At 34.8% G+C, this 22732-nt stretch overlaps 3 protein-coding genes across 5 annotated transcripts in view; 1 reads left to right on the top strand and 2 right to left on the bottom strand.

Moving 5' to 3' along the window:
• The first annotated feature begins 424 nt into the window (after positions 1 to 424).
• LOC119633380 (aspartate--tRNA ligase, mitochondrial) lies at positions 425 to 7668 on the top strand. Of its 3 annotated transcripts, none has more exons than XM_038026917.1 (12): positions 425 to 531; positions 898 to 995; positions 1065 to 1221; positions 1279 to 1517; positions 1584 to 1836; positions 1899 to 2077; positions 2142 to 2231; positions 2298 to 2914; positions 4742 to 5225; positions 5295 to 5474; positions 5568 to 5696; positions 6494 to 7668. In XM_038026917.1, exons 3-12 carry the CDS (start codon positions 1065 to 1067, stop codon positions 7382 to 7384), a joined length of 3219 nt encoding a protein of 1072 aa, XP_037882845.1. In that variant the 5' UTR covers positions 425 to 531; positions 898 to 995; the 3' UTR covers positions 7385 to 7668. The 3 variants fall into 3 exon arrangements, with proteins under 3 accessions (XP_037882845.1, XP_037882847.1, XP_037882846.1); XM_038026919.1 differs by having other exon boundaries at positions 446 to 531; positions 903 to 995; XM_038026918.1 differs by lacking the exon at positions 425 to 531 and having other exon boundaries at positions 868 to 995.
• Positions 7669 to 10692: 3024 nt separating this feature from the next.
• On the bottom strand, positions 10693 to 14484 carry LOC119632893 (lipase member H). Its single transcript, XM_038026048.1, has 5 exons — positions 14418 to 14484; positions 11920 to 12342; positions 11609 to 11851; positions 11362 to 11550; positions 10693 to 11294 (listed from the first exon to the last, which is right to left on the bottom strand). Exons 1-5 carry the CDS (start codon positions 14482 to 14484, stop codon positions 10693 to 10695), a joined length of 1524 nt encoding a protein of 507 aa, XP_037881976.1.
• Positions 14485 to 20967: 6483 nt separating this feature from the next.
• LOC119634042 overlaps positions 20968 to 22732 on the bottom strand; it is a 12244-nt gene continuing 10479 nt past the window's right edge. The window contains 6 exon segments of the mRNA XM_038027953.1: positions 20968 to 21303; positions 21576 to 21674; positions 21738 to 21883; positions 21964 to 22093; positions 22161 to 22309; positions 22375 to 22731. Of these exon segments, the coding sequence (XP_037883881.1) occupies positions 21052 to 21303; positions 21576 to 21674; positions 21738 to 21883; positions 21964 to 22093; positions 22161 to 22309; positions 22375 to 22731 (1133 nt within the window). The 3' untranslated portion in view covers positions 20968 to 21051.

Here is a 22732-nt window from a genome sequence, read left to right as displayed (position 1 = left end):
ATGTTTTTATAAATGTGTCTAGCCGAGACAAAATCGATCTTCTTAACCTTATACTATCCTTGTAATTTAATCATTGAAAAATTTATATTGTAGAACGCTTAAAAGTCGATGAATATGGCATTAAAATGCATAGTTAGATATAGGCTCTTCTTAATTTCAACGTGCGCTAATTACCCACAACCCGCAATCCACGCCGTTGAACAACAAGATAGATTGTTGACAGCAAAGCACAAAAAAAACTAGAAATACTGCTAAAAGCTGCTTTAATATATATTCCATCTTTCGGATATGGTAATTCTTGCATACATACAAACTAGCGTCGTCTTACTCCGTCGTCTGTCTGTGCAAATTAAAATTGAAGTTCTCCGTGATTTATTAATAAATTTTAGCACGAAAACGGAAAAAAAATATAGTGAAATTTATTAAAAAACTATAAAGTTTTAACAATTTAAAAAGGTTTACCAAAAAACCTAAGAAATAAGTGTTTTAATAGCTAAAAAACTAGAAAATTAGCGGCAAACTTTTTATAAGGTGAGGTTAAAGAGTTTCTACCATTTTTTCGTTGATTTTTTCTGCCACTCGTTTAAGTCGATATTTCATGTTATCGGCTTTTATGAGCTATTCATGGGGGTATTTTTTGTAATCTTGTGCTAATGTGTTCGTATACTGTGTGCGTGTTACATTTAGTGCGGCAGCAATTTCTTTCATTGTGTGAGATAAATGTTCTGCATGCGTTTTTTTCTTTTGGCGTAAGAAAGGGAGATCGCATAAAGAAGCATTAGATTATCTATTTTAACTAAATTTAAAATATGTTAATAATTTCGAAACAGAGAGTTAAATATTTAAAGCAGTTAACAAATTTACGTTCTATTTTACCGGTTTGCTCGGAAACTGTAGAGCAGACAACAATAACCACCGCATATATAAGACATCACACAACAGCAATAGAAGACTTTGTATTAATAGCTAATACGAGATTAAAGTTTGGAAATCACGTAAGTCTTATTTTTTATTTTCTTGAATATGGTTTCTGAGAAAAAATAGTAATTTTAAAATACGAAAAGATGATGGGTGGTCGTCATAATTTACGAGGCGGAAATGGTGGTGGTCGCTGGAGCGGCGGTGGCGGCTATGGTGATGGAGGTTACGGCCGTGGCGGTTACGATAACTATCAAGGTGGTTACAATAACTTTGGTGGCAACGGCATGAATCCCTTTAATAGTAAGTGTTTAAATGACTTCTTTTAAAGTGAACCTTTTTAGCAATGCCTTTCTGTAGTGCCGAATAATTTTAATCAAAATGGTTTGATGCAATTAATGAGTGCGATGGCTAGTGGTTTCAATATGAATCCTCCCCCACCACCACCGGCTCGAATGTCGTGTGGCGAATTACGCGCACATCATGCCGGAATGATAGTGGAACTTACAGGTCGTCTTATTAAAAAACGAGTTAACCGTTTTGTGGAATTAAGGGATCGTAATGGCGGGGCAGCTCAAATGGTGGTTCTGGAAGATAAGGTAACAGCATATAATCTTCTCTTCGAATAAATCATCTGAAAAGTAACAATATCATGCATTTTTCAGTATCCTCGGATAGCTAGACGAATACAAAATATGCCGGAGTATACTTTGCTAACTATCGTTGGGCAAGTAATGAAAAGGCCGTCTCATTCATGTAATCAAACTATGCCGACGGGCGACATTGAGGTGGAAGTACAAGAGATTTTGAATATTGACTTTAGTGCTGGGAATAAACGACCGGGAGACAAACGTTCATATAGTACGATGGCTCAGCAAAATTATACTGGCATCACTAGTACTGAGTATAAAATGGCCAGTAAGTATAATTGTTATAAATACAAATGATAGTGTGTTAATTTCCAAACTCATTGCGTTTAGAATCTGAAAATATATTGAAATATTTTGAAAATCGTGATATAACGTGCAATGATTTGCGTCGCAAAGACATTGGTAAAGATGTTACCCTTGTGGGTTGGATACCATCAGCTAAAAACACTAAATTCATGCAACTGAAAGATGGTTATGGTCAGACTCAAATTGTTGTGGAAGATCAAGTAGTAAGTTTTTTTATCTCATAAAATTGGTTTTTCCCATTTTTTTTTTAACTTTTTAATTATGCAGATGCAGGAAACTTGCGCCAGTGCACCTGATCATACTGTGCTATTAATAACTGGTAAAGTTTTAGGCAGACCACGCGCTAATATTAATATGGTAAGGAAAATCTCTAAATTAAATTGAATACGAAATCTTCAATGGACGTTTTTTTTGTTATTATAGAAGTACGAAACTGGAGAGGTTGAGGTTATGGTCGAAACAGTTAAGATCTTAAACCCCGAAGATCCCTATGATGGTCCTATCAAAGCTAAAGATAAAGTCCAAAAATTATCCATTGACGATCTAGATGAAGAGGACGGTGAGGCGTCAGAAAAAAACGGCGAAGCCATGGAGGACAGCGATACAAGCACACATAAAGTTGTTAAAGTGGCGGATTTAAATAAATTTGCTGACCGTTCGCATAATTGTGGTGAATTGGCCAGTGACAATATTGGAGAAAAAGTGTCGATATGTGGCTGGCTAGAGTTTCAGCGTATGGGTAAATTTTTGGTTTTACGCGATGGCTATGGCCAAACGCAAGTGTTGCTGACCGATAAGGTGAAAGGTTTGGAAAGTTATCCAGATGGCTTGTCCTTGGAGACAATTGTGAAGGTAGAGGGCACAGTCATACCACGTCCGGCAGCCACAATAAATCCGAAAATGAAAACTGGACACATTGAAGTTGAAGCAGAAAAGGTGGAGGTGTTGAATGCAGCAAAGAAAAATTTACCCTTCGAAGTGCGTAAATTTAATAGAGCTGGTGAACGCCTACGTCTTACGCATCGTTATATAGATTTGAGGTAAGAAATTCTTAAGCTTATACCCACCAACCAGGCGTTGGGTGTATAGTAATTCTGTCATTCTGTTTGGAAGTACTCACCCAAAACTCCGCTAAGTATACAAAACCAATATGAGATTAAAAGCCTATTTAGCCGTGTCTGTCCATTGAGGTCCATTATTCATCGCGAATATTGAAAGAGTGAGAAATAGAGCTAAGGACGTAGAAAATGGTCGCCATGTCCGTTTTCCCAGACACCACTGCAGGCGTAAGAATTGGGTGCAGAGTCCAAATGTGCCACAAATATTGTTAATTACACCGCGGAAATGGTATCAAATATATAACAAGTATAACATGTATGCAACCACGCCCTTAGTTTTATACATTCATCCTATGTACTCATATGTCACTCGCACTGCCATATCATATATGGCAAGGGTGGCCAACTTCTGTCTTTGTATGATCGACTTTTTTTCTTAAAGATGGTTCGCGATCGATCTACTCAATTTTTGACGAGCAACCTAAGTTTCTTCATTCAAGTACGTATCAATGTTAAGTTTGTTTCCTGTTGGCTGGCATCATCCATAAACCGCTTTGCGGTCGACCTGTTGGCCACCCGTAATATATGGTATGGAGTTCAGCTGATGAATATTTCGGATCGAGGCGGTGGGTATCCAATTTTCTCCCTAAGAATGCGCTCTCTTTTATTCTTTATTTCGTGTGATTACATATTTTTACCCATTACCGAAGCATGGAGGTATATTAACTTTATAACATCCAAAAGTATGCGTTGCAGTCCTCGTAAAGAGTATATATGAATCTTAAACTTCAAATTCCCTTCTATTCAGGTCAAAGCCCACATCTTAAAATTGCAAAATAAATAGTCATTGAGGTTTGTGTTAAAAAGAAAAATTCTTTAAACAAGAAATACATTTATATTTCATATAATGGTATAAAAAAGACTACACACGTCTAACTACTTACCATGTAATTAAAAGGATTAAAGTTGGTGTTATTGCTTGCTCATAAAATTCTTCATTTTTCATTCCTATAAAGCGGAATAACTTAACCCTTAGTTAGTAGAGAAATGCATTTAAAAAAAAAGTAGAGATGAGCCATAGTGCAGTGAGCTTGGCGTTTTGATTTTAAATGCTTTTCCCTTAATGCAGGGAAGGATGTCGCTCGCAGATGAAGGCTTAGCCAGGAAATGCCTAACAAAGTTGAAGCGACAGTCATGTTTATTTTTGATTTATCCGATTTAAAGAAAATGTTTCCAAAACGAAATTTATGTAAATTGTATGGAAATCACTTGTTAATAGTAGCAATTATAGCTTAAATTTATTCGTGTAAGTCATTGATCAACTTTGGAATATAAAAATTTGAAGCTATATATGTATACATATCTACATATATAAATTCATCGAATCTATGCTAAACAGTTGCAAAAAAATCGTTTAAACTTTAAAACTCTGAATTTGAAGTTTAAAATCGATATATTCTTTATTAGTGTAAAATTCTGTTTCGGTTTAGTTATGTCCGTTTTTAGTTTCTGCATTTGTTGCTGGAATTTTCCAACTTGCAAGAACTAAGATTAGAAGTTGACGTTTGCTACGTACATTCTGAGATGAATTCGAAAATGGGCATTGTCCGCCTCTGCATATGCCCACAATAACTTAAGAGTCTTCGAAAGGACCACAAAACGTTTTTATCGATAATCTACAATAGTCCAGTTAGATGATCTATCATCAAGATAAGTCTTTATGTGTTCACTTTAGGTGGTGGGTATTCAAAAATCGCCTATAGGCGAATGAAATATCCTTAATATTTTTATTTATTTTCTTCGCCTTAGGTTCGCTGATATGCAGCATAACTTGCGCATGAGATCACAGGTTATTATGCGTATGCGCGAATATCTTATTAATTATTTGGGTTTTGTCGAAGTGGAAACACCTACTTTGTTCTGTCGTACACCTGGCGGAGCCCAAGAGTTTGTGGTGCCCACTCGTAAGCCGGGGCATTTCTACTCTTTGGTGCAAAGCCCACAACAATTCAAACAAATGTTAATGGCGGGTGCTATAGATCGCTATTTTCAAGTAGCTCGCTGTTATCGTGACGAAGCCACACGACCAGATCGTCAACCGGAATTCACTCAACTTGATATTGAATTGTCGTTTACCAATCGAGAAGGTATTATGCAATTAGTTGAAGAGGTACTACGATATTCATGGCCCAAAGAATATTCTAAAATACAAACACCATTCCGCCGCATCACATATGAAGAAGCCTTGGAAAAATATGGTACTGACAAGCCCGACATAAGATTTGGTTTAACTGTACGATCTGTATACTATTTCAATCTAAAATTGTTTTCAATTACAAAAACAAAAAAATTTTTTTTCTAGCTATGTAATGTTACCGATATTATTGAGAAGAATCAAACATTTATGGAGAAATACACTGATATGGCTTCATATGCTTTAGTTGTGCGCGGCAATGAAGGCTTCTGGAATAGTACAGCTCGCAAACATTACGAGAGTCTTAGCAAAGAATTTCCAGGCACTTTATTTGTACGCAAATTTATGGTAAGCTTTCGATTCAAAGTAAATTTATATATATATATATATATGTATATGTCATTCTGTTATATATGCAAATTTTTCTTTTTAAATTTAAAGCAATACAAAGACGTTTTGGAACGTTTAACTAATCTCCTTACAACGGAGGTAGCACAAGAATTGATAGCTAAATTTGATTTGGAAGAAAATGATTTACTTTTCTTAGGTATCGGCGAAAAGGGTGAAACTGTAAGTCATCAATTTCTATTTAAGTTTCATATATAGTGGATATATTTATTTAGAGGATATTTAGTAAAAGATCATTTCTTACCGAATGCTAGCGGCAGACTAACTATTTATTTTAATTTTCTCAATCTTTTAAGATAGTTTATTATGACTCATTAGACGAGCCGTTGCTTGAGAAATCTCTAATTATAAAGTTTCGAAAAATAGATTTCAAGCTACAAGTTTGTTATGCGAGGGTTTTAAAAAGAAAAAAACCATAACTTTTTTACAAATTAAGCAAAGTATTGTAGATTTGTTCTATATTTGCAAGATAGCGAAATACGGCTTTCTTGACACTAATGTGACTAGAAAAGAGGAATATCTCTGAGTCTACCCACCTGTTGACCTCAATACTGTGATTTCAAAGCTACGTTTGGAATATTGTTGTTTTTTCAAATTGGTTTCGAAAAATCCAGAAATCGTTGCATAGATCTGTAAAAGCAATAGTCAACAAATGATAATTTTGCCTTTTTTGCTTACGTATAGGTTTAGAATCTTAGAACTTTTAATTGAAACCTGTATGTTAAGCTTTAATGTATAAATTATGTATATGGGGATTGAATTTTTACTCTGTCACAACAACTAGTGGGTTAATAATTTCGGTTTGGGACGAAACCAACTTTTTTCCTGGGTTAAAAGACAATCTCCCAATTATATAATTATATCTTAAAGTTTCCAGATGGACCTTTTTTTTTCTTTTGACTTGAAACTCGTTTTGTAATTTTTTTGCAATTTTTTATCAAAATGTTTGTCAATTGTAGCAAAAGCTTTTGGGTAAAATACGTGTGGATTACCATAACTTTTTGCTGGAGCATAACAAAGCTCGCAAGAATTATGATAACAAATTCGTTTGGATTATCGACTTTCCGATGTTTGAACGTAACCCAGAAACTGGTAGTTTTGAGAGCGTTCATCACCCTTTCACTGCGCCCCATTCCGACGATATGGACGCTTTCATTAATTCCAAGGCTGAAGATCTAGCTAAGATACGTTCGCAGGCTTATGATTTGATATTGAACGGGCAAGAGGTTGGCGGGGGTTCTATGCGTATACATGATCGCGACATGCAACAATTCGTTTTGGAACAAATTTTGAAATTACCCAATGATAATTTGACGCATTTATTGAATGCCTTGGAATCAGGGTGTCCGCCGCATGGCGGTATAGCCTTAGGTTTGGATCGTTTGATGGCCATTATGTGTCGTACGGCTTCAATACGTGATGTCATCGCATTCCCTAAGTCCCTGAATGGCAGAGATCCCCTCTCCAATGCTCCCGTACCGATATCGGATGATGAGAAAGCATTGTATCACGTCTCGGTCGTTGAAAATGAAAATGAGGAAGCCACAGCTCATGCTCAAGAAGACGATGATCCGGATGCTGCCAGAGCTCCACCTTCACCATTAGCCATGGACGAAGATACACAAGACATAAAGGCAGAACCAACCGAACCCATGGCTATTGATGAGCCCGCACAGGCTTCAACACAAGCTTCAGCACCACCACCACCACCAGCAGCAGCAGCAGCAGCAGCCGCAGCACCAGCAGCAACAACAACAGCAGCAGCAGCGGCCGCGACCGTACCTGCTGAAGAGACTAAGGATATCGGCATACCCATTATTAAAGCTAAACGCATAGTCAAGAAAAAATAAGCAGTTTTATGACAACAACGACAACAGCAACTGCATATATATTTCCTTTTCAAATCACAAATTATCTAGAGTTACATGTTTCCCGTTAATACCAGCAGAGAGAAATAACGAACAGTAACTAGTTTAAAAATGAACAAAAATTATATATAAAAAAACAAATTTTTTAAAACCTAACTTATTCTTATTCTGCGTAATTGTTCAAGTTTGTCTCTTACACAAAATATTAAATTGAGATAATTAGAAGAAAAAAAGCGACAAAAGAAAACAAAAAAACAAAAAAAAAATGGTAAGAAAAACGATTGTCATATATTCCTTTTACAATATCTTCTACTTTTTAATCTTCACTAATCATATTACAATTACGCTCTTTGTTTCATTTAAATTAATCACTTTGTTTTCGGAAACCACTTTATATAAGGAAAGTGATAAATCCATTCTTAAAGGCATTTTTTGTTTCTTATCTTTTCCCTTTTTATTCTCTTTTTGTATTAACCTCGACGTTGTTTTCAACAAATATGAAGAAAAAGAAATACTGAAACTGTTAATATTAAGGAGTAATTATATTAATCATCATTTATATCATTCATATACCATAAATTCAATTAAGTAATTGAACACAATTACAATAAAGAATAATCATTGACGGGAAATTTCAAAGTGAGTTTTACAAATTTATAGCTGAAAATAAAGATTATTCGTGACGACAGATAGTAGGAAGATTTGCAAAAAAAAAACAAAGTTAAAAGAAAGGTGCACTCGTGTTTTTGCGAATTCTGGAAATATTCGTCATTTTAAGTAAAAAAGTATAAACCTCTGCGGCAGTTGCAGGCATCGTCCGAGCAGGGGAGATGTTTTCTCACGATTCATGTCGTTACAGATTATAAATTCCTTTGTATTGCCATTATCTCGGAGCGGACCTACGTTAATTGCACGATTTTGTGTATTACATGCCTTCGTTTCGCCTTCACATTTGTCGCTTATTCCAAAATTATTTGCGGATTAAATTCTTAGCATACCTCACTCCACTTGTGCTAAAGGTGCATAAATTTTTGCGGATATATGTAAAAGAGAGAAAGTTTTGGTAGAGACGTCACATTTTATTACCACAATTGAATGAGGATCGCGATTTAACCACAACTGTCTGATATGTGCCGATGTGTGTTAATTGTCTTATCTTAGGTAGCGTAGGTTCTGAGCTGGATTAATGAAATCTGTTATTTTAGCACGTTTTGGGCAATGGACCAACTCTATTGGACTTCTATCTAACTACTCTTGACTTAAGCATGCCCGTTTTTCCATTTGTCCGTGCGTGAGGTGTCCTTCGTAAACACTCTCCTTTTCGCGAAAATGAGAATTTTGCTTGCAAAAAAAAATGTGAAAAGGACACGCCGATAAAGCAACGTAAACTGAGAATAAAGATAAAGGATAGAAATTCTCATTTTTACTATACAAAAATAAAAGAAAATCATTTACGCCCACCCAACGTCATATTGTTCAAAATGTATTTTGTTTTAGGATAACGATGGTTCGTAGTAAATATTCGATCGCAGCTAAATGTAATTTTCTTATTTATTTGTATAGGGTATTTAAAGCTTCAGCTTCGCAATTGCAAACATTGTGACAAAATATATAAAGGACTCCATTCTTTATTGATGCGTATTATATTTTTATTGGCAATATTTTCAGACGGTATTGACTATGCTTGTTAAGAATCAATGCCATTTCGACTTAGGCGTATCAAAGATGGCATATTTCGTTTTATGCTTTTTGTGAGAGCTTGACTTGTTCCCAGATCGCCTATCAGATCCAATGTTCGACCTAGTATCCAACTTTTGAAATCCAAACAACAGTGACCTAAGATCAATAAGTATTTACTTGTATTTCCTTTCTATTGAGCAGTTCTTCTTTTTCTATAATTTTTGATATTTTGAAAACAAAGGAGATATTCTGCAGTGATCTTTGAAGAACCAAAAAGATGAAGAAGCCAGTAATCAGTTATGATAATCATGTTGTATTTTTTAATGTTTGTGGATGAAAAACATATATACGTATAATGCTTATGCACAAATATGCCTAAATACGTAGATACATAAATACATATATTTAAAATTTACCTTTGTCGCCTTTACGAAACCGTATGATGGCAGAAACAAATAATTATATCTTTATTATATAATTAATAGAATTTCTTACCTAATTTCACTAAAACTTATTTGTATAATACTGAGCGAATACTTGGGCCCGTTTACTTGACAGGGAAGTTTGATTAAGGGCAAATAAGGCAGCTAGCATGTATTCGCCTTATGGCGAGTTCTTGACATCTATCGCTTAATTGCAAGTTGTTTTAATGGGGTAAGAAACACAACTTTAAACTTGATGTACGGACCTAAGTTAAGAAGCTCTTTGTCAAGTCTCCTTTTTTCTATATCGGCTTTTGCGGTTTTGAGAACTCGAACAATAAATAAATGGTGGTAATCGAACGGATATATTATAGTTGAAGAGATTCTGAAAATCAAACCGACCACCAATGTATATTTTACGAAATTTCCAATTTCAATAGTATAAGCGAAGAAATAAAAAGCCTTGTATTACTCAACAAATTCATAGGATGATCTAAAGATGTCACGGTTATTGACAAATCATTTCCCACGAAATTTATAAAAATTTTATAAAATTCGTAACGTAGCTTACACAACTGTAACTAGTAAACTAACGGTCGGAATGTCATGAAGTCTTGACATAGTTCCTTTAAAGGTTCGCGTTATCTAAAAATAATATATAGTCATCAATAGTCATTCCATATCTGCATCGGTCATCTGTCCGCAAAGAGCATAAATCAGTAAATCAATTTGCTTTTCAAGAATATGGAATCTTGGGCCGATTGAGTATTTCTGAGAGTTACGGAGGGAAAGAAAGCTTAGAAAGAGTACTTCGTTCCTTTCGGTGGCAGTTCTATAACCCCAAAGCCGACGCTCCAAAACGTAATCTAATAAAAAGGAACAGGAATGGATGGTTATGGTAGATCGGTTTGCGGACTTGATCCGATGTGAGTGAAAAAGGTCGTCAAATGTAAATATGTATATTTTCTTAGACATAGTATTAAGATCGATTGATTTCCAGGCATGACATCCTGACTTAGTATGACTCCATGAATTATGCTATTCGCTCCAAGACGGTTCTCTGATGCCTTCTTCATTTTATTACAAAAGTTACCTCTACTGTTGGGTTAATATATCCTCTATAGTAAATGTACAAATGGACAAAACAAAAAGAAACTTGTGCGAGTTATTTTAAAATGAGACGAGAAATTAACTTAAAATAGGAACACTAAATATGGAACTATCGATAAAGCCGGATGTCAGATTTTCGCGGTATTCATCCCAGTTTATTTTCAATTGTTTTTCATGCGTTGCACTCTTATTTAAATCTTTAATATCTTCCTCTTCAATTGAAACGCTGGGCTTATCGGCAGTATCGCTCTCATCAACATGCGTCCACATGAAGTCATAGGGATTTTCAGTTTCGTGTTCCTGTAAATTATTGAAGGTGGAATCCAATTTGCCCCATTGATCAATATATTTTTGAAGGGGTTCTACCTTCTGTAATGGTATTTCGAATTTTATGTTCGATTCATTTGTCGATTTGTTCTTTTTCCACCAATCTTTCAAACTAAGTACATCCACACCTTTACCCAAGGCGAATGGAAAAGCCTCTTTTGTTTTAATAATAAACAAACCACGAGTGCTCGGTTTTACATGTTCGCCAGCTTCCACCAAATAATCGTTCGGTGGACACATGCCCAGAATGTAAGTGAGATATGAGCTACAAGGCCAACCCCAAAAGCCCCGAGGAGAACGTATAGATTCTAAATAATAAGCGGGCGCTCTCTGATGACTGCATGCAAAGGCATCTAAAACAAGTGAATGCAAAAATATTTCATAGGAAAAAGCTGTAAAAATCGCTGAAGACGAACTAACTCATCGTTGAATTATAACAGCCAGGCTGCATTATGCCACCGTTCATGTAAAAATCGGCATGACCACATCGTTCCAGCTTGCCTTGCACAATGGCATTGGTGTGAATAACGTCAACATAAGCAGCATCACTTGGATCGAGCTTATGGGCTGCCGAAGCGGTTATAAACAAAGGCATAGCAGGATCTAAACCTTTAGCGATGGAATAATTTAATTACAAGACACATTTAAAAATAATAAGCAAATGTACCTGTTATACGAGGTAGCAGAAATGAACCCAAATTTCTTGCTATATAATTGGTTAGCTGGGCACCCAGTGAAAAACCGATAACATGAATATCGGATGCTCCTGTATCTAATATGCGTTCAACTAGCTTAGCTACGCACGCACCCGTATGACGTGTGTTATAAACAGCGCTCATATAGCAAGGACTTAAAGACAATTTACTCCAGTCTACGTAAAATATATTGTGATGACCTGTTGCCATATATTCTAAGTTCGAATGACGAAGTCAGGAATGAGAAATTTGGCATATTTTTTTTTTTGTAGACTTTACTTACCATCTTTCATTAGTTGTAGAGGATGTAAGAACATATCCGAATTATAGCCGTGTATTATAATTTTGGTCGGATGTAATTTATTAAAATGTGACGATGTCAGATTCGATTTTTTTAGAGTTTCATCGATGTGTACAAATTGCCTATCTTTTGGATTTTTACGGGTATATAAATAAAATAATATATCACGATCGGGACATTTACGATCTACCGTCCATATGCATGGACCTATGCTAATATCACGTCCTAGAGGCGGCTCAGCCATGGCAATAGAAGACGTTGGTATAACCGGTACTGAGGGTACTAAGGCGTTTTGAATGCTATTATTATTGCTACTACTATTGCTGGTAGGCACTAATTCCTGCAGCGTATTTTGAGAGACAATAAAATGTGGCCTAGCATTTGTGTTTGTAGGAATGCAAAGCGCTGCAAAGGAAGAAAAAATGTGTGGATTAAATTTTCAAATAACGGGAAAATAAAGTATCCAAAATTTGGACATATAAAGGAAGTAAAATAAAAATATTTGTTTTTTTCTGGACACACTTCTTATTATACCGATCAATTCGCAATCATTTGTGTGTCTGTCCATCTAGTTTTGTTATCTTCAGCTTACAGGCCCCAGTTTTTTAATTATTTTGATGAAATTTCGTAAACCGAACCGTATTGTTCTAAGCATGTGAAGGAGGTGAAAATGATTCATACCGGACCACCTTTCCCACCAGTTCTTATATAACGGCCCATTTCGCGAAGTCATTGTATGATTAACTGTGTTAATCGGAGTAGTGTAAGGTATTTAATGGTGGGCCAGGATCCACTATAGCGTTTTTATATGTTTTTCGATTGATAGAAGTATTTTATAAAAGTGCGAGTCCCTTTAAAAAGGTGAAATTAAATGCCCTCTTAAACAGTTGGTCGGAAGCGGCAGACTCTGTGACGTGAGTGGGAATAATCATAACGCTGTTGAATAAAGAATTTCTTATAACAAATAAAATCGCAGCAATAATAATCGCGTTGAATAATATTGCAAGAAAAGTCATAATAATTAGAAAAAACTTATAGGCTTCATAGGTTAAGCCATAAGCATTAGGTTTTGCGATTCTTATTTTAGGCGGATTTAAAAAATAATATTATATTTACTACAGATATGAAATGTAGATGAAAAGCTCAGCGGAATTTCCTCTCATACGAAATTTCACGATAGGAAAGCGTTAATATTCATTAATGAAGTCTCTTAGCCAAGGCGGGCCTTTGCCGTTGTCATAATTGTCATACTTTATCTACAATGTTATTTTGAATCTACTCGAAGTATTTTTTTGCTTTCAAAATCTCACTTACTTCTTGAGCTTTAGAAAATGTTCTATCTGAATGATTTAAAAGTATTCCCGTTTCCCGAGAAGACATTGATGGACCTAGAGTATCTTCTTCGCCTGTTTCTTTATTGTCAACCTCTTATTGGCTTAAGAAAATTAGTAAGTATATATTTTAAAGCGAATTTTTTCTAGACATGACGGTGATTTACTGATCTACAGATCTGTTTCGACAGTGAACTGAAAATTAAGCCATTATAATAAGCAATAAGCAACGTAAAATATCAGATGCATATCTTAGTGAACAGTACATCTATTGGTATGCAATTTTAAGCCAACATTGGCGACGTAGTATGATTCACCTTTATTTACGTTTCGTGTTGTTGCGTCGTGACCAAAGGACTCATGGCTCCCTTAGAGAACAATTTTAATTACTGCAGATTGGTTTTGATGCTGGCAGAGATTCAAATACGACTTTTCATAAAATGGTACACACAACTTGATAGTTAACAATAATTTTGGACAGTTTGAAGCAAAGGCCATCGGTAAATTCACGAAAATCGTTCCTCTTCGAATATCGATTCCAATAACATTTTCCTGATATTGGGACACGTCTTACTGCTCTTATTGCGTGCCCCAATTGAAGCTGGCTGAGGGTAATCACTCAATGGGAAATGCGTGTAACCGTCAAATTCAATTCATCACTAGCGAAGTAATCTTTTCACTGCTTAAACCTTTCCGTGTTATTGACATTGAAAGATTATGCTCCGGGATGGAAAGTTAATAAAGTGAATGCAGAGGCCATGCCGAACTCGAGATGCGAGTACAAAAATGAATTACCGATATGCGAGTACAAAAATGAATTACCGATATACGATTTTGAAATAAATTCTAAGAATTTAATGTTTCAGTTCGAATCTCGGAAATATTCCGCCAGCTTTTTCAAGATAGTTGTTAGGAATATTGATGGAAATAAATCTTTACACCTTTCAACACAGTAAAAAGGACTTCACCCGTTGTCCTTAAATTTGAAATCTATTTTCTTTAAAAATTGGAATTTTTAATTTTGGCAGAGATGAGTTTTTCGATTTTCATAATTGCATTGACTTGATCGTATAGTGTGGCGGTGAGAGTATTACTTTCTATTTCTATTTCTATGACCTTAAAAATTAACGCTTTTTCATGCTTACTTACCAATGCTAAATGTTAAGAATAACCAATTAGTGTCATCAATGTGGCGAAAAGAATTCAAAGAATACATGCTAAGAGACGCAATATAATCGAATCGAATTTACCGGCGCGCAAACAATCAAAACGACAAAACGTTTCGATGCAATTATTTTAATTTATTATTTTATAATTTTTATTTAATATTTTTATTTCTGTTTGTTGCTTCGTGCTTTATTTATTTCTCGTCTTTACGAAAAAGAATTGTCAATTATTATAATAATTTTTTTTTTTTTAATATTTTTTTTCACTTTGCTTTTTAATTCATAATTTGCCGTAACTTATAAAAAATAATGTCTTATATGTTGCGTTGATAATGAACGATTAAATTGCCAACGATTTCAAGTAAAATAATTACAATTATGCTGAGCGTTATTTTTACTTTCTTAATTTTTTTTTTTTTTTTTTTTTTTTTTTTTTTTTAGAGAGAGAGAGTTTTTCCTTTTTAATTGCTTCTTTATAAAAAGACCTTAAATAAATCCATTATATATTAATTTTTGTTGAATTCTTTTCAAACCATCATCATATACTATTGTGTTCAAAAAATAAGGGGAATTTTCATTTTGAAAATGCGCACGCTTTCAACATTAATGTGAATTTTTATCGTTTACATAGTTGTTAATGACAACTAGTAGGATTTTCATATTGCACGAGTTGTTAGTTCATAAATAAAGGTCTCAAGCATGGTCGGAAAACTTTCAAAAATCATGAACTAATTGAACAAAATTTTATATTAAATTTCTTTTTTTTTAGAGTGGACTTGCCTCTGCAGGTGAATTGCAAACATTTCGAGAAAAGAAAAGGTCGACAAAGTTGACGCGTGATTTGTTTGCTCTCGTTTCACACGTGCAAACGTCATGTTTGAAAACTTTGCTGCAATACTTTCACTGGAGAAACGTGGATTCATTTGAGATATCAGCTTTTTAGACAACCTGTTACTGTCGATCCATTTAGGAACTTTCGGATCGGAAAACCTAATTCACTAAATCATTTAGGGTTGGTCGTAACGATAACGAGCGCTCAGTCATAGGCACAAGGCACAAGGCACAATACTTACCGATTGGGCGCACATCCACTAGGCTACGGCCACATGCTGTCTTTTTCGTCACTTCTTTCTGACCATCATCTTGTTACATGAATACTGAGAGATTGATTATATTAAAAAATAGGAATAAAAAACATACATAAATAACCTTTGAAGGACATTTATAATCCTATCTTGCTATCGGACTCTATATGTGAAACCATGAAAAACACTGTCTATGCTCTTCGGGCAACGCCGATGCACGCGAAACTAATTAAGTCATGCATAGTGGTTAAGTAATACTACGCTGAATTAAGGATTACTAGGCTTTCTGTCTGGCTTGCGTTCTCTTAGCGTTCAGCTCCGATCTTCTCTCGTCTCCTTTTTGTAGTAAAATTTATTTTTCTCTTGTACTAAACAATTTAACGCGTACTGTAATTAATTAGAAATTAAATAAGCATTTTAGAAATGTATATTTTGAAACTTTTCTAAGCACACACACACGCTCACAAGCACACAGCAAAAATATATAAATTCAAGTTAATTATGTCGCTGTCAATACTTAAAATTCATAGTCAATTACCAGGATTTTGGGCAAACACAAATTTTTATTTTAATACTATTGACGTCTGGTAATGAATTGATTTTTTTTTTAACAAATTACCTTATAGGAAATCTTTGGGTTATCCAATGGAATAATGTTTATAGTAGGGTGCAATAGGAGATTGGTGAGAAGTGTTTACATTGACTTTGTATGACACTCATTGTTTATGAAACGTTATGTTTGTTTATTTTATTTGTTAGGGTGGTTCGTGAATGTATGCTTTTGTTAGGATGGTCCTTAACTTGTGTTCATAAAAATATTTGTCTTAAACTTCCCTATCAGCTGATAAGTCCTTATTCACTGTATGTATGTACGAATTCGCGTAAGGTTTCGGTAAGAATCGCGACCACTAAGCTAATGTCCGCGAGTTCAAATCTCGGATGCCGTAGCGTTTGCTTTGATTCTGGCTACAGCGAGGGATCAGGTTAATCTTTATATCATTATTATTAAATTTATCAATTTGACGCAAATCGACAAGCCTGTGCAACTTTTGATGTATTATAACCGAAATGAGTGAATAACTGTATGACGGGAAGTAGTGCGGGATACCTAATAGTAGGCCTTGCATGACTGTAATGTTCTTACTTGTTTTTTAACGTAACTGCTAAAAGTAATTGACAAAACTTCTACATATTCTTATGTAATCTTATAGGTTGCGTAATTATAATACCTTTTATGATCCTACACTAAAAAAAGGTTGAGGGGAAAATATATGAAAAATTAATGATAAAATGTCTGTGAGTAGTTGAATAAATGTTTGTCATGTTCAATGTTAAGGGAGGTAAATCAAAAGATTAGCATATGCCGAATAATCCGTTCGTATAGAAGGATTGAGATAAAGTAGAAGATATATTTCATTGTCAAAGATTTAAAGCAACCTTTTGACAGAATAAAAAATATATTTAATATTTAGATACCATTGCTTGGCTTGGAGCGTCAGTAAGCAAAAGTCAATGCATTGGTTTGAGAACAGTGTGAATTAAACCTAATAACAATTGCGGTAAATTAATTATACTTTACATCAGTTGTGGTACAAGGTATATTAAGTTCGTGCGGACAGTTGCAACACACAGAAAGATTTGGGATAAACCTACCTTTTGTTATAATAATTTTTTACATCGATCTAAGCCTCTCTGCTCGTCTGTCCATCTGTCCGACTGATGTCAATGAAAACCATCGATTCAGATGCATTTTGTAAATCGTCTGGAGCTTGCCTACCACTCTGTCCGCATGATGTCTGCCCGTATGCATTCTTGTGTTCAACCTACAGTCCGCTATTTTCGAAATATTTTGATGAACTTTGGTACACCAACGTGTGTTCACCATAACGCTTTAATTGATAAGTCGTTATAAGGAAAAATTTTCTAATTACTAGAGTTTCCTGACAAAAACCGCTTAGTAATAATATTTCGGCATTCTAAATTGGTGTGTGTTTGGACATATGGATTTAATTTTTGAACCTCTCGCCATATAATCCTTCCTATGGAAACTGAATCTCTATGTGGTAAAATGACTTACACTTCTTGATGAAAATTCGTTCATAACAATAATTTGGTATAAAGTATATCCTTACCGAATTTGGACCACATAGGTCTATTTCGTGGATCCGTTTTATTGAAGAATACATATTAATGGACCAATCGTTCGAAATAAATTTTACATTTTCGTAACGGGTTCAATTATTTGCTACGATTCCATTAATTATCCTCGCGAACGTATTAAGGATTGTATTGCGCTCAACACCAATCTCCGTTCATATGCATTAGGAACGAATTTTCTCCAAGTTTAGATATGAAATGACGAGTGTTACTCACTTTTTCATGATCGGAAAGAAATCGAAATTACATGTAATTTTAACGTATCGAGATGAGCGAGATTATTTTCTTGCCAACCAAATATTATGGTTTTGTACGTTTCTCTATGAAATCGATGTTATCGTAAAAGATAGTATAGAAAGCCGTCAACGTCCAAGGAAGGGCTAAATGCACGTTTTAGTCATGTGCGTTCGTTTGGTTTTTGTCTTCTGACAGAAGCGTGACTTCATGACTTGATTTTGACTTTTATGTAGAAAACGTGATTGAAATGTTTTATGTAGAAATTCTTAAATGTAATGCGTTTGCCCAACTAATTAAGTAAAACATTCATAATTAGATAAACTTGTCGAATGGAGAGATGAAAAGCTTTACATAAAAAAAAAAAACCGGCTCAAGTTAAGTATAATTTCTTTTTTATTTTGACGTCGCGTCAGGCAATTCGTCATTTAGCTCCATTACCAAATATTGCAATGTAGGCCTTGTTACCGTATAAAGGCTTGTTTCTGTTGACAAATCATTTACACTGCGATGTTCAAAAAACAAACCTATGTGATGCACACACACACACAATGAATATCACACTGCCATTGCACTACTGATTTTCAGCATAACAATCTGAAGGTGAGACCTTGTTGCCGTACGAAAGCTTATTCTCTATAGCAACGTTTGCTTGGGAAATTTGCCAGAAGAAAGGGTTTAATCCCCTGGTATTTTGCGCACTCATCTGTCGGATTATAATTCTACAACGATTTTTGGCAACAAATATTAAAAATGAGTAAATCTTTTTAATGTAAACATTTCTTCAAAATAAATCATTATAAAGGGACTGATCATAAATACAGATCGATTCAATCCATTTATGAAGGAATTGATTCATGGGGCAAAACAGGTCGGTGCGGCAAATTTTTTAGAAGCGTAACGAAAGCTGCTGTCTGTGAAAAAATATAAAGAGACTTCAGATAGACAAAGTTAATCGAGTTAGAAAATGATTCTTATTCTATTTTCATAAATATCGCCCAATTCAATAATGTCTCCTATAGTTTTCATCAATATATTTCGCACTTCCGACTTTTTTAAAATAAGGCGACGGAAAGACAAAAGTGATGTAATCAATTCAGAATACCTATCTTGGTCGATCAGGAATATCTAGACTTTACGGGGCTCTAAAGAATTATTGTGGGCAACCTTGGCCGATCAGGATTACATCAATTTTATGGGACTCCAAGTGATTGATTATAGACAATTGGGAATATACAAACTTTAAAGGGCTACAAGGAATTATTTCTAACGATATTGGACTGTGAAGAATATATAAACTCTACGAGGCTCGAAAGAATTTTCTGGACTTAATGAAGCGCGAAATGTACAAAGTCGCTTTCTGTGACGCGTGTTTGTCGGGAATGTTGACCGTGAAATATTGAAATGTTCATTATTTCGTGCATTAATGAAATTGAAATGAAAATTTTGTGCATAACGTTGTAATACAGTTATGTACAATTAATTTACTGCAGTTTGTTTCTTTTCTTTTTTTATTTTTTATTTCTTTAATTGTTTACAGAGGTTTAGTTAATTGTACAAAATTTATTATTACTCGTATAAAAAAGCTAGCATAAAACAATAACACATATATATTTCAAGGTCATCTTTTCTTTATAATTTATCTTCTGTTTGCTTCTGTTTAATCAGACGGAATTGTTTTTCATACGCGCCATTGGAGTGAGAATGAAAGTATTGGAATGTGTGTCGTTTTGTAAGTAACGTTTAAATACGCAAATTGGCACATCGTCATGCTGGTCGTCTTTAATTTGGCAGAGTGACATTTCACCAATACCACTACTTTATCGTTAGAAACTGAGCAGTGGTAACATATTTCTAACATTTGATCCTGTGCTTAGGATGAAAGTCATTTAGCTATAAAATGGAACCGGTTGGTTTAGAGATGAGATTTAGCTAAGACTTGTTCCCGCGGTCCGTCCCCAGAAAAAATTTGTTTTATTTATGAATATTGGACTTTTGGATTAATTAATGACATTCTTATCTTTCTTATCATTGCTTTGATGCCTTAGACTTAGGTGGATACAACGGTCTTGTAATGACAGACAGATATAATTAATCTCCTAGGAATGTGAGACAATAATCTGTTTATAAGTAAAAGAAGCAAATTTAGCATTCTCGTGGATGATGAAGAAAAATCAGAAGACAAGACATGATCTCACTCTTGCGGCTTGTACTAGGATATGCTTGTTCACATAATGAGTGCAAAAGGAATCCTTTTATAGAGAAAGACTATGGTAATGGGTAGAGAAAGAAGTCATTCAGATTACGTGTAAACTGTGCTACTTATCCCCGAAGACCGACCACTTTTTTATAACATTTGCAACTTCCTTAAGAAAGCTTCGGAGATCTTCTAAAATATGTAGATTCTTGATCAGAAGAAAATTCTTGTTCATGGCTGTCTGCACGTCTATCCATTTGTGCTAAATATTCTCCTGATCGCAAAAACGAAGACATAGACCGCAAGAAAGCTAAACTTGTAGTTAATAATACTAGTATGCTCCTGTTATATATATCTTTTTATACCCTACAGCAATGTTACCTGTGGGTATATTAAATTTATGCAGATATAGGCAACACCCAGAAAGACTTGAGATAGATCCACCCTCTTTTATACCTATCAATTCGTAATCACTTTCTAAATCGATCTAAGTTTGCATGATTGTCTGTCCGTCCTATTTCTTGTACTGAACCTATAGGTTGAAATATTCGATAAATTTTGATGAAAATTGGCAGACCGATGTGTTTTGGTACAAGGGCAAACTCTATCGGAAATAGTTGAGATCCGATTGCTTTTTCGACCACATCTCATATAATCACTTAGTTTGCAAAGCCAATATGTGGATAATAGTACGATATTTAATGGTGGGTCGTGCCTCACTTTAGTGTGTTTATCTGTTTACAGCTACAATTGTGGCCTAAGGCAAAAAGCGAGTTAGCCCCGGGGAAGTGCTTTCACACAGCATGCGCAAAATACATACATACGCTTTATGTGCATTAATGATATTCAGAACACCATAGTTTCATTTTAAAGAAGTAATGTTTACATTACGCCCTTCATTTTCTTCCTTTATTTAAATTAAAGTAATCACAGAGTAGTAGGAATTAAGTTGAAGGATTTAGTAACTTATTCGCAACAGTGCATTCCGAATTTTCTAAAACATTGCCGCAACAAGACCAGTGACGTCGTCCGGGGTGACCTGTATGACCATGACCGCAGCCATCGTTATAACCGGGCATACGGCCCTCGCAAGAACACTTAATCATCTTGTTACCTTTGCTCGAACAAAAAGCGCAACAATGATAGATACCGCTATGTGGACGAACGGCACGAGCCAAAAAAGTGAAGGGGCTGCCCTGTAAAGAATTTTTTAATAAAAGTTAGAAAGGGCATCTTTAATATCGATCAATAAATTCGTAGGATGACATATAGTATCGTTTCTAAAACAACTACAACTATTAAACCAAGTATCGGCAGGTCATGAAATTTTGACACATTTCATTTGAAAGTTGGTGCTATCTACAAAACGTCGTGGTTCATTAATAGCCACGATGTCTATATGTTGTCCTACGAACTTATTGATTGATGTCTTTCATATGCACATTCATGAATCAGGCAACCGTCTTACCTTAATATGTTTATCGTTAATAGCAACAGTTAGCAATAAAGTTCCCTGAGAATCGGGTGTAAATGTTATAGCATAAGTACCGTCGCGATTATCATGCACCTAATGGGGAAATAAAACTAAAGTTATGAGCTCATAAAGATATATTCAGAGCAATCGCTATACATCTGTAGGTAAAAGCTTTATACTTTGTTCCTTGTACTTGAGTTTCACTTTAATTTCTAAGCCGCCATGACACAACGATACACCATCGGCATCCCGTGAAATAAGAATTAATTCAACTTTTTTGTGAAGTCGTAATTGGGAAAAGCCTAATAATTAAAAGAATAATGCAAGGAAGAACGTACTTGTAGCTATATTTACAATGTAATATCAATTATTTACTAATTACCATCCCATTGCAAGGTGCAAAGACTTGGTTCCACTGTTTGCATTGTTATAATACCAAACATGGGTATATCGTTTTGACTTTTAGTTGACGGTGCTTGAATTTTGGGTAAAAAATGTAGAGAATCTGAAATCTAAAACTATTCACTTATAACTGAGAAACACACAAACGAATTATTTTTTGAAAAATGCAAATGAAACCTTAGGATCAATTGGTGCTTTAAACTGTTGACAATATTCGAAACGTTGCAGAAGTATTTTAAGAAATGATAAAATCTCAACATCGGAAGTCATTTCAGTTAATTCTTGGGTAAATTGTATTGCCATCGAAGCATCTTGTGCACGTTTTTCTTTGCGATAGAGAAATTAAATTTAAAATATTAAATAATGTTTATCAGTTATCTCACAAATTTACCTAAACTCATTTGTTGTTCCAATATCATTTCGACTTTTGATTCCCGTGCTCGATGGACTTGCTGCAGTAAAGTGTTACGATGAACTTCAATAGCTTCAAAATAACTATTCACGAATAATTCCACTTGTGTTTTAATTTCATCACATTTTCGATTTATACTTTTTGCAGTTTCGTTTAATTTCTCTACAGAATGTTCAGCATAATTGCACAGAGGACGTGTCTGTTCTGCTGAGTCTTTCAAAACTTTCCCATAATGATTTATAGCTTTTGCTGCGGTTTCATACTTGTGACCCTTATGCAGTAAAGCTAGGCAATCTGTGCAGGCTACCTAAAAAAAAGAAGCAAAAACATTAAAATG

The sequence above is a fragment of the Glossina fuscipes genome, unplaced genomic scaffold (genome assembly GCF_014805625.2).
Source record: "Glossina fuscipes isolate IAEA_lab_2018 unplaced genomic scaffold, Yale_Gfus_2 2, whole genome shotgun sequence".
NCBI lineage: Eukaryota > Metazoa > Arthropoda > Insecta > Diptera > Glossinidae > Glossina > Glossina fuscipes.
Note: the sequence above shows the minus strand (reverse complement) of the source record. Positions and strands in the feature narration are given on the sequence as shown.

Bases quoted from the DNA above. Each gene is read 5' to 3' on its own strand.
- LOC119633380 (XM_038026917.1), top strand. From the start codon at position 1,065: ATGATGGGTGGTCGTCATAATTTACGAGGCGGAAATGGTGGTGGTCGC. The intron at 2,915-4,741 runs GTAAGAAATTCT...TCTTCGCCTTAG, and splicing joins CATCGTTATATAGATTTGAG to GTTCGCTGATATGCAGCATA. The intron at 5,475-5,567 runs GTAAGCTTTCGA...TTAAATTTAAAG, and splicing joins TATTTGTACGCAAATTTATG to CAATACAAAGACGTTTTGGA.
- LOC119632893 (XM_038026048.1), bottom strand. From the start codon at position 14,484: ATGTATTCTTTGAATTCTTTTCGCCACATTGATGACACTAATTGGTTA. The intron at 11,852-11,919 runs GTAAGTAAAGTC...ATTCGAACTTAG, and splicing joins TCTACAACTAATGAAAGATG to AATATATGGCAACAGGTCAT. The intron at 11,551-11,608 runs GTACATTTGCTT...CCATCGCTAAAG, and splicing joins TCTGCTACCTCGTATAACAG to GTTTAGATCCTGCTATGCCT.